Source organism: Ranitomeya imitator, chromosome 3, assembly GCF_032444005.1.
Source record: "Ranitomeya imitator isolate aRanImi1 chromosome 3, aRanImi1.pri, whole genome shotgun sequence".
NCBI classification, from domain to species: Eukaryota; Metazoa; Chordata; class Amphibia; order Anura; family Dendrobatidae; genus Ranitomeya; species Ranitomeya imitator.
In genome coordinates, this window is record NC_091284.1 from 524860325 (window position 1) to 524878019 (window position 17695).

Genomic DNA, 17695 nt, shown 5'->3' on the forward strand with positions numbered 1-17695 from the left:
TTTATTAGTACCATAAATTGTCTTTTGCTTTAGGAAAATCTGAACAAATTGATGACCAATCTTAGATCAACAGCTCCACATTTTGTGCGCTGCATCATTCCTAATGAAACTAAGACTCCAGGTAATTTCACACATCATTTAGAGCCTTGTGTCAATATTTCAAATAATGCTTTAGTGATATGAATACACGCTGTATTTTATGCTAGGTGCTATGGACCCATACCTGGTTCTTCATCAACTCCGCTGTAATGGTGTCTTAGAGGGAATACGTATTTGCCGCAAAGGCTTTCCAAACAGGGTTTTGTATGCTGACTTCAAACAGAGGTATGTTATCAGTCATAGAGAATTCCTTATGCTAGCTAATTAACTACCAATAATCATGATGGGAATATAGATACCTCAGATTATTATTGTAGATGAAGTCAGATATTTATCAATGAAATATAAATCCTATTTTGTGGAGTATAGAAGTAGTGCCTTATATCTTCTGTTTCAGTTCAGCAGCACAAAGAATACATAATTAAAAACTCAATCACAAAAGTAAAAACTGTTATCCTGGTTTCCATTCAAAACAACTTTATAAATTACTAAATTTGTCAGGAAAATATTCAGATTTGAGAGTCCTAAATATTTTTCTATCTACAGGCTAACACGGTACAAAGATATATATTTTTTTGTATCTAAATTTGGCAAGAAAACTAGAAATTTTAGGTGTTATCCAGGATTTTAAAATAGATGGCACATTTTCTGCATGGGCCAACGATATTAGATCAGTGGAATCCAACTTGGCACCCCAAGTGATTTTCTTTTTCAAGGGGGGTGCAGGTTCATGTGCACCAATTTCTTTATTGTTCACATTTGGTCTCGGCTTAGCTCATATTAGCACATGATCTACTTTTCGTAGTACCTGTGTTTTGCAATGCAGCATTATCCCACCTCTTCATTTTTATTTTTTTGTTCCAAGCTCCATAAAAGCTAGAAATATCCCCAATTTAATCACAACTTTCTAATTTGTTTTTACAGGTACCGTATTCTGAATCCTAGTGCCATCCCAGAGGACAAATTTGTGGACAGCAGGAAAGCCTCTGAAAAACTCTTGGGAACTTTGGACATTGATCACACGCAGTATCGTTTTGGGCATACCAAGGTTAATAATAAATGAATTTATTAATATGTAGTCTAAGAATTTATAGTATTAATAAGTATTTTTGCTGGTGATTCTCAAATTAAAAGTATTTTCTAGGACTTTAATATTGATGGCCCATGTAACTGCTAGACCATTAATATTACATTGTGTGGGTGGCGAGTGTTGGAAACCAACCAATTAGGGTATGTGCACATGTAGAAAAATCCGCTGCGGATTTTTCTGCAGCGGATTTGATAAATCAGCAGTGCAAAACCGCTGCGGTTTTTACTGCGGATTTATCGCGGTTCTTAATGCGGATTCTGCTGTGGTTTTCCATCTGCATTTTTCTATTGGAGCAGATGGAAAACCTCTGCGGATTCCGCACAAAGAATTGACATGCTGCGGAAAATAATCCGCTGCGTTTCCACGTGGCATTTTCCCCAGCATGGGCACAGCATTTTTTGTTTCTCATAAGTTTACATTGTACTGTAAACTCATGGGAAACTGCTGCAGATCGGCAGCTGCGGAAACGCTGCGGATCCGCAGCAAAATCCACAACGTGTGCACATACCCTTAGTTTGCTTCTTCTGACTAGAGGTGCACAGTGTAGTGGCCGTTCTCAGGTTTTGTAGTTCAGCTCCTATTGATGTCAATGGGAGCTGAGCTGCAGTGTCCACTTCAAAATGTCTCACACCACCAAGGTAATGTTGATGACTTTTCCTGAAGAAAGGTCATCAATATTTTCACCTTGCACAACCATTGCAATATTTGTATTAAAACACATAATTTTCTTGAAAAAATGAAATTTCGCATATTAACATCATAAGTAAGCTCCTTCATAGAGAACTCTAAAGTTAGCTCAATTCTTTTGAATAATAGAATAGGTTTTACATGGGGCTTACTCCTAAAAGTGATGGAATAATTTATTCAAAATGACACAATAATAGACTTCTAGATGTTGGCAATATTGCAAGAAATACAATGTTGTGATTATCAAGTCTGTCCTTCCTATTAATGTCTAAAATGGTGTAGTAATGTTCTAGCCAGATAAAAACATACCGTGCCACTACAGTGCTTCCTCACCGTTTTTCATTGTTCACAGCTCTGCAGCAGTGGCATCCTGGTTGCAACACATGACCATTTTTGACAATCAATTTTCTTAGAGGAAATGCTGACATAGATGACACTAGAATACCGCAGCCAGTGATTGGTTGCAGTGGTCTGAAGTTGTAGACAGGACATCACTGCTGCAGCACTTTCACAAATGACCAACAAGGAGTCAGTACATGAGCTGAAGGGCCTTCAACAGGTAGGTAATTTGTATTTTTTTTTTACATTTAAGCATTTCAAACCTTTTCTCCACATTTCAGGAACAATGAAATGCCCTTAAAAAGAGGTTATTGCACCACATTCATTATGCAAGAGTATAATCTCCTAAATGTTGTGCTCTTATCATCATGTGTTCTTCATAATAGAGAAAATTCTAACATACTTTTATGCGCACTAGGTATTTTTCAAGGCTGGTCTCCTTGGACATCTTGAAGAGATGCGAGATGAAAGATTAGCTAAAATTCTCACACTGATTCAGTCAAGAGCCCGGGGAAAACTAATGAGGATTGAATTCCAAAAGATTCTTGAAAGAAGGTAAATTAAAATTAGTCAAAGAAAAATTAATGCAAATTAAAAACTGATTTTTCTTATCTAACCTGAACTTACGATAAAGCTTTAGTTAATATTCCAGATCATATATGCCATCTATGTTTCAAGAGTTTAAGTAATCTAAATTACCTTACAGTAAATTGAATCTTAAGTCCATACCTGGATAATTACTGTTGCTTAACGGAAATTTACATTATAAAAATGTATCTTAAAATGCAATCTGACGATGTAAGCTAGCCCTAATCTTGATATAATGGTCAGCTGCTATCCCCACCAAATCGATCACTGATGTGCACACTTGTTTTGGCTTACCATGGATGGTTTCCTCAATGGAAAGAGAGGAAAAGCCACTGTTAAAATTCAATATGATCATTCTGATCATTCTTTCCTCTAGATCTGCTGTCAAGAGACAATTTGGAAACCCCCATGCCCATAAGATAGTCATATAATTCCAGACTTACCATAATCAGCAGATTTAGCTAGGTTTATCTAAGATGTAGCAAAAACTGTCATTTTAGTTGACATTCATACTTACACAACAGTTTTAGTCACTTTTATTTAAAGCGTTACTAAACATTTGTTCTTATTTCATTAAACTCCAGCCTTTGCAATGTTAGGATTTTTTTTAAATTTGCTTCATAATCATTACCTTATTTTGCATTCATCTCTCCCAGTCAATAAAAAGAATAAAATAATAAAGAATAATTACATGTTTAAGTTTTTTTTACACTTTGTAGGCACTTTAAATGTCTGTGGATTTGTGGGGGTCCATATCCGGAGAACCGCACCAATTGCTCAAAAGACAACTGAGAAGTGTGCAGCTTGAGAGGCAAAAGTGCACATAAAATGCTGAAGTCAGTGCACATAGAGTACGGAATCAATGGAAAGTTATAGGATTTATATTGAATCAATACTCCATTCTGTACACTCACTCAGGTAGGGGGTGCGCGCTCCTGCTTCCCGAGTTGTACACTTCTGAACCATTTTTTGAGCTATTGGTGGGGGTCTCAGGATCCTGAACTCAGCATTTTCTGTAGGCAATAAAGTCCCTACAAAATACAAAAAAAAACTGTTAAAGGGAACCTGTCAGCAGTTTTGGCCGATATAAGATACAGCCATCACCTTTCAGGGCTTATATACAGCATTCTATAATGGTGTATATCTGCCCCAACCTGACCTGGAAGAACTAAATAATTAATTTTATTATACTCACCTGCGGGCAGTCCGGTCGGATCTGATAGGTGTTGCTGGTCTTGGTCCAACTCCTCCCATCTTATGATCGCTGCCCTCCTGCTTGCTTCTTGTGGATAAGAAGATGGGAGGCATCGGACCAAGACCAGTGACACCCATCGGACCAGATCGCCCCCTGGTGAGTATCATAAAACTTATTTTTCAGTTTTTCCAGGTCGGGTTGGAGCTTATATACAGCATTATAAAATGCTTTATATAAGCCCTGAAAGGTGATGGACGTATGTTATATCAGCCAAACCTGGTGACAGGTTCACTTTAAATGTTTAATCTAAAAAAAAATATTTAATCACTGACAATTCGAGGTACAAAGTAAATCTTCATAGAAATAACAAAACCACTGAAACTGTTAGTGTCTACTAAATATGGTAATAAAAAAGTATATTTTATTTCTTAGGGATGCACTGCTTGTTATCCAATGGAACATTCGTGCTTTCATGACTGTTAAAAACTGGCCTTGGATGAAGCTCTTCTTCAAGATTAAGCCTTTGTTGAAGTCTGCAGAAACAGAGAAGGAAATGGCAAACATGAAAGAAGAGTTCCTCAAGCTAAAGGAGGCTCTGGAAAAATCAGAAGCCAGGAGAAAAGAACTGGAGGAAAAACAAGTCACATTAGTACAGGAGAAGAATGATCTAACACTTCAGCTACAAGCGGTGAGAATGAATAAAAGCCTGTACATAAATTATTATAAAACACATTGATGCATCCTGCAACTGTCTTTACTACACATTAGTGATGAGTGAATGTGCTTGGATAAGGTGTTATCCGAGCACGCTCATGTGCTAACTGAGTGACTTCAGCATGCTTAAAAAATATGTTCGACTTCCCGCGGCTGCATGTCTAGCGGCTGTTCGACAGCCACAACACATGCAGGGATTGCCTGTTTGTGAAAACACAGAAAGTATTGATGTGCTGCATCTGGGGATGCTTCAGCAAGGCTGTAATTGGGCAGGTTAATCTTTGAGTAGGACGTATGAATCAAGCTGCATACAAGGTTATCCTGGAAAAACAGTTGACTCCTTCAGCTCAGGCAATGTTCCCCAACTCTGAGGACTGGTTTTTCCAGGAGGACAATGCACCATGCCACACAGCTAGGTCAATCAAGGTGTGGATGAAGGAGCACCACATCAAATCCCTGTCATGACCAGCCCAATCTTCAGACCTGAGCCCCATTGAAAACCTCTGGAATGTAATCAACAGGAAGATGGATAGTCACAAGACATCAAACAAAGAAGAACTGCTTACATTTTTGTACCAGGAGTGGCATAAGGTCACCCAAAAGCAGTGTGAAAGACTGGTGGAAAGCATGTCAAGATGCATGAAAGCAGTGATTAAAAATCATGGTTATTGCACAAAATATTGATTTCTGAACTCTTCTTGAGTTAAAACATTTAGTATTGTTGTTTCTAAATGATTACGAACTTGCTTTTTGTTTTTTGTTTTTGCATTATTTGAGGTCTGCAAGGAATGCATTTTTTTGTGTTATTTTGACAATTTCTCATTTTCAGAAAAAAATACAAAATTTATTGCTTGGAACTTCGGAGACATGTTGTCAGTAGTTTATAGAATAACAGAGCAATTTACATTTTACTCAAAAACATACCTATAAAGAGAAGGTCAACCATACACTAATGAAATATAAGTAGCAGTTTAATATTGAATCTAACTTGTGTAAGTTCATTTGATTTTGAAATATCTCCCCATAGGAACAAGACACTCTGGCTGATGCTGAGGAAAGATGTGACCTGTTAATTAAAACTAAGATTCAGATGGAAGCCAAAATTAAGGATCTCACCGAGCGTATAGAAGATGAAGAAGAAATGAACTCAGAACTCACATCTAAGAAAAGAAAACTAGAAGATGAATGTTCAGAACTTAAGAAAGACATTGACGATCTTGAAATAACATTAGCTAAAGCAGAAAAGGAAAAGCATGCAACAGAGAATAAGGTAAATGGGGTATTCTGTTTTTGTGATAGCTTATGAGATCTGATGAAAATGCAATAAAGGTCATAATGTTAACAGCGTAATGTGTGTGCAATAACAGGTCCCTATGGCAAGCATTATTTCTTTTCAACTCATTTCCAGGTCAAAAACTTAACAGAAGAAATGGCAACGTTGGATGATACTATTGCCAAGTTAACGAAGGAGAAAAAAGCTTTACAAGAGGCACATCAGCAAACTCTGGATGATCTCCAAGCAGAAGAAGACAAAGTCAACAGTCTGACCAAACTCAAAACAAAGCTGGAACAGCAAGTAGATGATGTAAGATTGGATTTTTTTACTTTTTATATTTTGTTTTTAGCGATTTTAATACAAAATCTGTAAGCAGAAGACATGTAGCAAGAAGTGTATATACAGTTCAGTGACCATCATTGGGTCAACATGTAAATGAGACAAATTTGATTATTTAGCCATTTTTTCTGTTTAATCTGCAATATTGTTAGAGAACTGTTTGCTATGAAGCTGTTACATACAGCCATATGAAATAGATAGAGTACGTGAATTAAACAGTAAACCAAATACACAATTAATCACTATGTTTTTTTCTTTTTTTGTAGCTTGAGGGTTCCTTAGAACAGGAGAAGAAAGTAAGAATGGATCTCGAAAGAGCAAAACGCAAGCTGGAGGGAGATTTGAAGCTGACACAAGAGAGTCTTATGGATGCCGAAAATGATAAGCAGCAGATGGAGGAGAAACTAAAAAAGTAAGCTTAGGATTCCATTAGAGGAAGGCTATTAACTAAATGAAAGCCCCATTAGAAAACCTTCCCAATTAGTCCAAATTAATTCCTTCATTATTGAAATTTTTTTTATATGTTTGGTCCTGATTCATCAAGGTGTATACGTCAGATCTTTGTCATAAAACAGCTAAAAATGTCTCATCTCAGAGTCATGTAAAAATGTAGTGACTTTTGGTACACTTATGATATTACCAACTAGCTTCACCAAAGTTGGAGCAATTGCAGCCGGATGAGGCTTGGCAAAGGCCGCCCGGTAAAATTAATCAAAAGTTACACTACTTTATGGCATATCTTACGTCAGAAATGTACTCTTGTCCGTGGCTCGAGTCTGGCAGAGGTGAACAGTGGTTATATGATGCGTTTAATTCATTAAGTGGCAAGCGCCTCTGAACTCATCTCCTTCCAGTGCTCCCTTTATTAAGACCGGTATGCACAATGCCAGTCTTAATGAATCTGGCCCTATATGTTTACTTTTCTATGTCATATAGAGATTTTTTAGGAGTTATAAAAATGTAGCCAAGAGCAGGGAATTTCATATTAAAAGAAAACAAAAATTATCCCCAAATCTTCAGTTTCCCGACACTTCAGCACCATTGGTCCCTTGCCATCTCTGCATACATACTGCAGCAATCTAAAGCTGTACATCATTTATGCGACTGCTGCAGCCAATCATTGGCATCAGCGGTAATGTTAGCATGTATTCAGGAAAATAGCATATACTAGCAGGGACAATTGGAGTGCAGGTGCGATACTGGTGGGGAATTGAAAACGTGAGTACAATTTTGATAAATTTTAACCATTCTTTGCTATTGCCTAAATTTCTATAAATCATGTAAAAATATTTTTAAGGTCATTTTTCTTGTTATAGCTATATGTTATTTTTTTCTAATTTTTGGTTTTAATAGGAAGGAATTTGAAATCAATCAGATGTCTTCTAAAATTGAAGATGAACAAGCCATTATCACCCAACTTCAGAAGAAAATAAAGGAACTTCAGGTAAGTAAGTTACTATTAATTACAAGTACGGTACTTTCATAAATGGCCAGACTAATCCATTGATAGGTAATAGCGTAATTTAAGCATACATTTGTGTGTTTGCATATTATAATACCATTGGTTGTCTAGTTGACTATAAATGTCATGCAAAATTCAATTTGATTAATGTTTAGTTTATAGACAAAGGTAAGAATGGTATGGACCAAGTAATATAGAAAATATGATGCAGGTTAGCAAAATGTGTAGACCAAAAGAAAATGGAATTGTAGTGATATTTGGCATTTCAGGCTCGAATAGAAGAGCTAGAAGAGGAACTGGAAGCTGAACGGGCAGCACGAGCAAAGGTAGAAAAGCAGAGGTCAGATCTCACAAGGGAGTTGGAAGAGTTAAGTGAAAGACTAGAAGAGGCTGGTGGAGCAACATCTGCCCAGTTGGAAATGAACAAGAAACGAGAAGCAGAGTACCTGAAACTACGGCGAGATCTGGAAGAAGCCACTTTGCATCATGAAGCTACTTCGGCAGCACTAAGAAAGAAACATGCAGATGCCGTCTCAGAACTAGGAGAACAAATTGACAATCTTCAAAGAGTGAAGCAAAAACTGGAGAAGGAAAAGAGCGAACTCAGGATGGAGGCGGATGATCTGTCTTCAAATATGGAACAACTGGTCAAATCGAAGGTGTGTTTTAGAAAATACAACATATTATTTTACCTGTTAAAAATGCTTACATTTTTGTAAAAATTTTAATTGACATAAAACAGAAAATTTCATTTTTTTCCATAGTATGTTAGATGAACCATAACTTAATTATTAGTTTAGTGGATGCCAAGCATACGACTCATTTAAATGCTATAGAATGAGTGTGTTGTCTGCAAATTGCCTGGCAATATTAGGGTATGTGCACACCATGTCTTTTAGATGCCACAATACCCTTTGAATTTTTCAAGCAGAAAACACTTAAGTAAAATGCCAGAGATATCTTTTTTAATTATTTTTGAGGCGGTTTTGCTGCCAATGTCTTTTTTTTTACTTTATATATAGACGCAGACCTGATGAAGAATGGTCAGTACACTTCTTTTAGCCACTTTGCAGCTTTGGAAGCACACAGCGGTTAAAAGAAGTACAAAAAGACTAAACAAAGGTATAGCAAGTCGTTTTTACATTGTTATCCATTTGTTCATTCCTATTGGAGTTTTTCTTTTAAGCTCTTTTTCAGGTGAGTTCCAGGCAGAAAGCGTCTGACAAAGTACACATACTTTTAATGTGACCCTCAGGATAAAATATGTCGGGTCAAGGGCATTAGATTCATTATGACCCAAATGTGTTGTTTTTTAAAGATCTGAACCAATTGTTTCTGTAAAAATTCTGTATCCTGATAAAGTATATGTTTATAGTGAACTGTCTCAATACAAGAATGCTTGACTATGTGACTATATTTTAGGGTATATCAGAAAAACTGTGTCGCACTTATGAAGACCAGCTTAATGAAGCAAAAGCTAAGTTGGACGAAATGACCCGTCAATTAAATGACCTCACCACTCACAGAGGAAAACTTCAAGCTGAAAATGGTGCCCGTGACTTTTTGTACCATTAACAGTAATAAAAGTAGCATGAGGTTATAGGTGGTATAAAGCTATTGCCATTGTATATTTAGCAGCCAAAATCTATGTCATTTAGTGAGTAGGGAGAATAATACGGTGTTGTAAGCAACACAAAACATTTTCCATAAATGTTCATAAGATGTTCTCTACCTATATTTCAGATAGAAAAAGATTAGATGCAGAAATAAAAGTTTGCAGGCAATGTACTAGTGCAAATGTCACTAGAACACAATTTGATTGCTGACATTTAATATATTTGTCTCATAAATGTTAAAAACAGGGGAATTTTCTAGACTTCTTGAAGAGAAGGAATCTTTAATAAGTCAGCTGTCCAGAGGAAAATCTTCATTTACTCAACAGATAGAAGAGCTTAAAAAACAACTTGAAGAAGAAACAAAGGTAATGTAGTTTTGTATTGCAATGCTTCAGTACATCGGCAGCCATGTAGTAGTAGGTTGCTGTCTCTTCCTGCTATCATATTCTGTTTCTTCTCCCAACCATTCAAAATGTTCATGTTGTCCCTCAGCTTCAGATTAGTGGCCTTATAGACTATCTATGGCAAATGTTCTGAATCATGACATCAGGCATTCATACTGTAATACATTAATTTTGTTCCTCAGGCCAAAAACGCACTGGCTCATGCTCTTCAGGCTGCCAGACATGATTGCGATCTTCTCCGCGAACAATTTGATGAAGAACAAGAAGCTAAAGCCGAGCTCCAGAGAAGTCTGTCCAAATGCAATGCCGAGGTGGCTTTATGGAGGAATAAATATGAAACAGATGCTATTCAGAGGACAGAGGAGCTGGAAGAGGCAAAGTAAGATTCCTAAGTACTATGCACTTTTTATAAGTAAGTAAAGCCTGTTGGGCGCGGTCAGTGTTCGTCATGTGACAGAACCGGCATTATGTGGAGATTTGAACACAGCCTTAATTGTAAAGACCGTAGCAAAAGAAAGCAATATTTGTCATTTATATTTGTATGTACTTTATGTGATTGTTTTTAAATGTTTTCATAGAAAAAAATTAGCTACAAGGCTCCAGGAGGCTGAAGAGGCCGTTGAAGCTGCTAATGCTAAGTGTGCTTCTCTGGAGAAGACCAAACATCGCCTGCAGAGTGAGCTGGAAGACATGATGATTGATCTGGAGAGGTCCAACGCTGCTGCCGCTGCCATGGACAAGAAGCAGCGCAATTTTGACAAGATTATATCTGACTGGAAACAGAAGTATGAGGAGGCCCAGGCTGAGCTTGAAGGCTCACAGAAGGAGGCCCGCAGCTTGAGCACTGAACTGTTTAAGTTAAAGAATGCCTATGAGGAAGTGCTGGATATCTTAGAAACCGTAAAGAGGGAAAATAAGAATCTGCAAGGTTTGCGATTTATATTAAAAAAATCTATATCTAATATTTAAAGTGTTCTCCCATAGTAGTGAAATTACCAAACCATGGTGTAACTAGAGCAGTCTGGGAAGCTAATGGTAATTGTAGATGAATTCAGAGGGGACCGGGAAGTGGTTGGTCTGTTGCTGGCATCCCGTAGGAAGAGCACCAAGAAAAAAAAATTGATCTGCAATCAGACAAATATTATTTTGTGAGGCGGTGCAGATGATTTTTTTTTCACTGACCAAATCAACGTGTGAAAAAAAATAAATCACAGAATGCACTAGTTTATTCCATGTGTGGGATGAGACTCGTCCTTTCAATTCTATTGGTGCGCAAATAGAAAAAAAAATCAGATGCCATAGAGTGTAACAGTATAGCATCCATTTTTTTACAGGTACATTGCAAATCCTGAAAATAGCGATCTGTAAATGGTCTTGTAAATTATTAATAGTTGCTGTTGTAAAAAAATGGATTATATACGGACAGATTGCACTTTTCTGGATGAAACTCTGATGATTTTATTTATACGGTTGTGTGAATCTGGCCTTAATGTGATATCTACCTATAGTGAGCTAATAATCACCTACACAGATTTCCCATACAGTTTGTATAAAGCTTTCTTCTCAATTTAGACTGTTCAAATAGTTAGAAATATAACTATAAAGTATACATTTTGCAAAAAAGTTTATGCAAGTTTTGTAGTTTATAAAAAATATTCAGTATAATCTGTGTTTTATTCATTTAAAGCTCTGCTCTTTCTTGGATGTTGGGTCCAGTGGGCGGTCCTATCAATGATTGACAGCTATATCTATATGCAAACATATCCAAAAAAAGCTGTCAGTCACTTATAGGACTGTCCGTCACTTATAGGACCGCCCACTGGACTCAACATCCCAGAAAAACGGAGGATTAATTGATGAAAACACACGTTAAACTATACACAAAACTATTCAGCTCTCCTTGCTCTGTGCTTTAAGATTGGACTGCAATTTCATGGTGAGAGGTCCCCTTTAAATAATTTAAAAAAAAAATACATACCGTAACTGTAATCGTACTCACGTGAAGAATCATGTTGCCAAGTAATTTTTGATGGCAAAATGAACACTGATAAACCCAAAACGCAAAAGCGGAATTGCATTTTTATTTTGCCATTTCACGGCAATTGGATTTTTCCCCCATATTCTAGTACATTATATGGTAAAATGAATGGTATCATTAAAAATTACTGTTCTTTCCGCAAAAAAACAATTCCTCATACAACTATGATAACTGCAGGAGCTAAAATGACCCTCGATTTCATTAAATGGTAATGTCTAGGCTGTAACCTATAGATATTTGATTTTCAGAGGAGATTTCTGATTTGACTGACCAAGTCAGTGAAGGCAATAAGAATTTGCATGAAGTAGAGAAAGTGAAGAAACAAGTAGAACAAGAGAAGTCAGAGGTTCAGGTGGCCTTGGAGGAAGCTGAGGTGAGGACAAGCCATACTATATACATATGTGTGATTGTTATATACTTTGTGCCATATGAGAAAATGATTGGTTGTGGGACAATATGATTCTTTGGTATCATGAAGGAATGATTTGTACTGTATGTTATATGGAGCACCTAACCCACTGGTTGCACAGCCTGTGAGAACTTTTGGTTATAGATTTCTCGACTCTAATGACCTATGTTGGAATAAAGGGGTCTCACCATAAACAAAAGTTCATTTTAATCAATAGATCTTGGAATAATAATAATTTCCACTACTGGATGTGTTTAAATAAAATGTTCCTGTGTTGAGATAATCTATAAATGTGCCCCTGCTGTGTACTGTGTAATGGCTGTGTCTGATCGTGCAGGGACATGGTCTGATCATACCACAGCTCCTGGGCAGGAGGGGAGAAAAAAAAGTGTACAGACATTATAGCATGGGACCACAAGTGATTTTTTATTTGAAGTAAAATATTGTTTAAAATAAGGCAGGTAAATGTTTTACTCCACAAAAAGAATCAGCTGTGATCCCCTGCAGTCCTGTCTGTATAGTCTTTTGCTTCCTCCCCTGGCCAGGAGCTGTGGTATGATCAGACCATGTCCCTGCACGGTCAGACACAGCCATTACACAGTACACAGCAGGGGCACATTTATAAGATTATCTCAGCACAAGAACATTTTTTTAAACCCATACAATAGTGGAACTTATTATTATTATTATTATTATTCGAATAATCTATTGATTTAATGCAACTTTTGTTTGTGGGAAAACCACTTTAAAGTAGTAAGATTTGATGTTACCTTCCCCAGGTACCGCTCTGCCTCTGTGCCGCTGCCACAGTTTCTGTTTACTTGTTGCACATATCACTGCTGCAGCCAATCATTGTGCTTAGCACAAAGCTCCACAAGAATCCGAGATTCACATGTGGCACCAGTGGAAAATTAATTGCCCACCCATAGCATATCTCATCTACAGTATACAATAACACACTGCTTATATATTGGGGAATACAAAAGGAAAAAGTGTCAAACACCATTTAAAAATGACATGTTGTTAAGAAGCTCATGGGGGCTTTATATGGATTAGGTTTGGCCAAACACCAAGGCCATCAATTCATCGAGACTGCTGATTTGTTCAGAAGCCTTGATGAATAGTGCACTGGAGTGAGATGTGCTAGAAATCATTAAGAGGCATTTGACACTTAAAGGGAATTTGTCAGCAGGATTTAGCCCCCCACCAAACTTTTTATATGTGCATGTAGCACCTTCAAAAACAAGCTCAGCAATACCTTTAAATTACAAGTCTGTTCCTCCATTACTGAGAAATCATTTTGAATTGATATACAAATGAGGCTGAAGAGCTATTGTGATCTGAAGCTTCTGTCACTCCAGCTCTATTCTCCACTCAGCACCACGTCCTCCTGTTTGTTTGAAAGGCACAATGATGTGTAGGAGCCATCAGTCAAGCAGAGTGGGTAATAGAGCTGGAGTGACAGAGGCTCTCATACATCTACCTACATTCATACATCTACAGATTAATTTACATATCAATTCAAACTGCGATTTCACAGTAACAGAGGAAGGGACTGGCCATGTAAAGGTATTGCTGGACTTGTCTTTTAAGGCGCTACATGCACATATGAATAATTTGGGGATTGAGATTCAGCTGATAGATTCCCTTTAATGAATTTCACACATCTTTCAGCTCCTGTGTGCCAGTTTTGTAGCTTAAATTATGCCCCCTGCTGCCTAAGCCCTAAGATACTGGAGCTGGCATAAAATCCGCAACTTTTTTTGTGCAACCATGAGTTGCGAAAAAAAAAAAAGACATTTTAAACAGATGTTTTCCTACAACAATTTGGTGATTTGGTGGATCATATTTTTCTGTATAAGCATAAAAAAGTTTATACGTGATTTTTCTCCATTCTTATAAGGGTGCCCTTGAACATGAAGAAAGCAAAACCCTGAGGTTCCAGCTAGAAGTATCTCAAATAAAAGCAGATTTTGAAAGAAAACTGTCAGAAAAAGAAGAAGAGACGGAAAATATAAGGTATTATCTGCAGACGTGGCCACTGTCCTGTGATTCTTGTGTGGAGATCAAAATTAAAGATGCTCCCTTATAATTAATCTTAATCAGCAGTTCTCTATTGTGGGACCACCGGTCTCATGTATGAAGTCTGGTGCAGGCAGGTACTTGAGTGATGGCTTGCCATAGCTTTTATTTGCAGACCTGACTTTAAGAAATCTGACTGGTTTATACGGCAAATACCTGTAGTACTTAGCAATCATTTATATGTGAGCCCCCATCTGTCACCGATTTATATGTCAATGGATTCACGCTTTACAGTATTAATTCTAGCTGGACAAAGTTTCACGTCTAAAGAGATTATTATCTGGTCCTGTCTTATTTAGAGCAAACAACCTTCATAGTACAAATTTTGATGAACGCTGAACCTTGAAGATTGCATATGGTAAATAGTCAGTTTCACAGAGACTCGGTCATACAGCAGGTATATTTAGGAGGAACTGTCATTTCTCCTGACATGTCTAATTTTAGTAAATATCTGGGTGAAATTTGCTTAATGTGCCAATTTAATCTTAAAGGGAATCTGTCACCAGGTTTTTGTCATTTAATCTAAGAGCAGCTGGATTGCCCCGTCAGGGCAGCAGGGTACTCGGTACCGGGTCCTTCAGTTCACAGGGGGATGTCACGGTGGCTGACCCGGTCCGTGGCCCTGGGACGTCTGTGTAAAAGGGAAAGGTCTTTAAGGGGAATGTTCATGACGCCACCTGTGGTATTCAGTCAGGGTGACCGACGCTGCTTTAAGGGGTCCGCTGGGGTGATGTTATGGCAGCTAGATGGTATACCTTCCCACAGGTGAAGTATGTACCCAGGACTTCCCGGTGTGTAGATGGTGGATGGTGAGAGGCGCAGAGAAGAACGAGGACACAAGGTTGCAGTCTCTTTACTTTTACTGAAGACTTCAGCATCCACAGTCCAGGGCATCAGACCACAGGGCAGGGAGAGTCGGGCCGATTTGGAGGCAAGTCCAGAGTTCCCTTGTCCAGGTGGAAATCAGTAGCCTTCCTCTAGTGCTGCTTTTTTGTAGTCCCTTACGGCTAAGCTTCTCATAAGGTCCTCACAGATGTAAAGTCTCTCTCTCTGTCCCCCGGATAGGACAGGACAAACCGATATGACTGGTGGCTTGAGGCGGTTTATAGGGACTCTATCATGCCCCAGCCTCTAAGGGGTGCCACCATGCCTCCAGGGTGTAGGGCCCACAGATAACGTGAAATTAGCTGTCCTGCCGGTCTCTGGAGCAAGGCATAAAGATCATTACTCCCTCGGTGTTCCGGCTACCGGGCTTCTGCGCCTCAGAAGGAGGAAGCCTGTGTAGGGCTGGTCCCCTTCTGGTATCCACTCCTTTGCTACGACTTCTTTGCACGCTCACTGTAATACAGTTCTGCCTTCAATGTCTCTTTCTGGGAGCTGCAGCTCTGAGGGCATGCACAGCTCCGTGTCCTTCTCCCTCGATCTCTGACAGGATCCCACCCCTACCAGGGACCAACTAACTGAGCGGAGCTCAGCCAGCAACTGACTAACTTTCCCTACAGGTAACCAGTTTTAGCTATGTGGGGAGTGACCTAATAAATAGGAGCAAGAGCTCCCCCTGGTGGCCTAGAGTGTGAAATGGGTTGTATGTTTGTGATACCTGGATGCAGTTATCCTTCTTTGCCTCCAAGCGTAGCATCACTCTCCCCGAGAAGAAAGCAATACCACTGCGACGACCAGGACCCTGGGGCGCCACACAGCAAATAATGTAGGGACAGAGACTCTGATTCCAGTGATGTGTTACTTACTGGGCTGTTTGGTATAGTTTTGATCAAATTACTGCTTTATCAGCAGGAGATTACCACTAGAGGACTGTATAACCCTGCCCCCACTACTGATTGGCAGTTTTCTGTTTATGAACAGTATATACAAAAAGCTGCCAATCTGTGGTGTGAGCAGGGTTATATAGAGCTCAGCATTCAGAAAACTTCTAGATCTGCAGCAGATAAGACAGAGATTTCATTAGAACTGCAGCATCAGCCCAGTGAGTGATATATCGCTGGAATTGGGGTCTGCGCCCCTACTCATGCTCTCAGATTGGATACCAAAACCCACTGATAGATTCCTTTTAAATGTGCAGAAGTGCAATTTATTGCCTCTCAATTAATGTTGGCACATCTACTAGCACCAGAAACAATTTGCTGCAATTGAAGGCATTAGTGATGGGAAATCTGCCTGTCCTTATGAGGCCTGTCCCTCTGCAGCTAATCTCCTTTTCCAGATACATTAGAAAAATGGTGAGATGTGTGAAAAATAACAAATTGCTGTGCAAATATACTATGCGCCATCATTAGCAAATTGTCATCACCATTAAAGTAGAATTCCTTGATGATTTCTCCCCTCTGTACTATGTTGTTCCTGTTATTCCTCTTAAATATTTATGACTAAATTGACAAGTAGGTGTTACCATTCTTCTTATCAAAGAACATGGTGTGAACATAGCCTAGTTCTGGCAATGTAAAACTGTTTAGATACCAAAGTAATCATTCTTACATTCACTTCTCATGTATTTAACAAAAACCAGGAGAAACCAACAGCGTATCATTGAGTCTTTGCAGTCTAACTTGGATTCAGAAGCCAAAAGTAGAAATGAGGCAGTCCGACTTAAGAAAAAAATGGAAGGAGACCTGAATGAAATGGAAATTCAGTTAAGTCATGCAACTCGACAAGCTACGGAGGCGACAAAATCCATGCGGAACCTACAAGCGCAGATGAAGGTGTGTGGCGTGGGAATAGCAGAGTTCAGCTAAATGTGTGAGGAGACAATATGGTTTGATATACTAGTGATAGGTATATATCTTTTCTGAATAGATGAAATACTTCTCAAATGAAACTGAGATTAATAAAGATTACTACAGATGGGCAATATGTAAAGGAGTTGCCCACCATTTGGAAACCCCTTCTTAAATGCTGTTTTCCACCATGTGAAATTTAAAAAGACAGGTTCTCACCCTCCTGCCTGTCTGCCATTCCAGTGATGTTGGTGCTGGGTCTGATGGTACTTGCCTGACATTGTTATGCTACGAGAGCACTGCAACAAATCAATGGCCACCCATGGGCTACAGCTTTCACACTTTCCTCGGACATCTGAGTTTTATCCTAGGAAAGTGTGAGCACTTCATCCTGTCAGCATTTGCTGATTAGCTGTACAGTTCACATGGCGCAATAATATCACGTTAGTGCCAGCAGACCCAACACCGATATCACTTGAATGGCATCGATGCGACAGATGAAAACCAGATTTTTTTGTCTTACAAGAGGGAATACATAATTTAAGAAGGAGTTGTCTTAGTAGTGCACAATCCCTTTAAAGAGGACCGATTACCTTCCTGACTATATTTTACTTAAAAAAGCGAA

General features: G+C 38.5%; 1 protein-coding gene across 1 annotated transcript in view; it reads left to right on the top strand.

Annotated features, from left to right (window-relative positions):
• Nucleotides 1-17695, top strand: part of MYH15 (myosin heavy chain 15) — a 68830-nt gene that overhangs the window by 41123 nt on the left and 10012 nt on the right. The window contains exons 20-36 of the mRNA XM_069757759.1: nucleotides 34-121; nucleotides 207-324; nucleotides 1024-1147; nucleotides 2634-2770; nucleotides 4431-4686; nucleotides 5740-5982; nucleotides 6121-6297; nucleotides 6594-6739; nucleotides 7681-7771; nucleotides 8059-8448; nucleotides 9212-9338; nucleotides 9652-9770; nucleotides 9992-10188; nucleotides 10388-10737; nucleotides 12096-12220; nucleotides 14160-14275; nucleotides 16863-17055. Coding sequence (XP_069613860.1) covers nucleotides 34-121; nucleotides 207-324; nucleotides 1024-1147; nucleotides 2634-2770; nucleotides 4431-4686; nucleotides 5740-5982; nucleotides 6121-6297; nucleotides 6594-6739; nucleotides 7681-7771; nucleotides 8059-8448; nucleotides 9212-9338; nucleotides 9652-9770; nucleotides 9992-10188; nucleotides 10388-10737; nucleotides 12096-12220; nucleotides 14160-14275; nucleotides 16863-17055 — 2997 coding nt within the window. The remainder of the gene's footprint in view (nucleotides 1-33; nucleotides 122-206; nucleotides 325-1023; nucleotides 1148-2633; nucleotides 2771-4430; nucleotides 4687-5739; nucleotides 5983-6120; nucleotides 6298-6593; nucleotides 6740-7680; nucleotides 7772-8058; nucleotides 8449-9211; nucleotides 9339-9651; nucleotides 9771-9991; nucleotides 10189-10387; nucleotides 10738-12095; nucleotides 12221-14159; nucleotides 14276-16862; nucleotides 17056-17695) is intronic.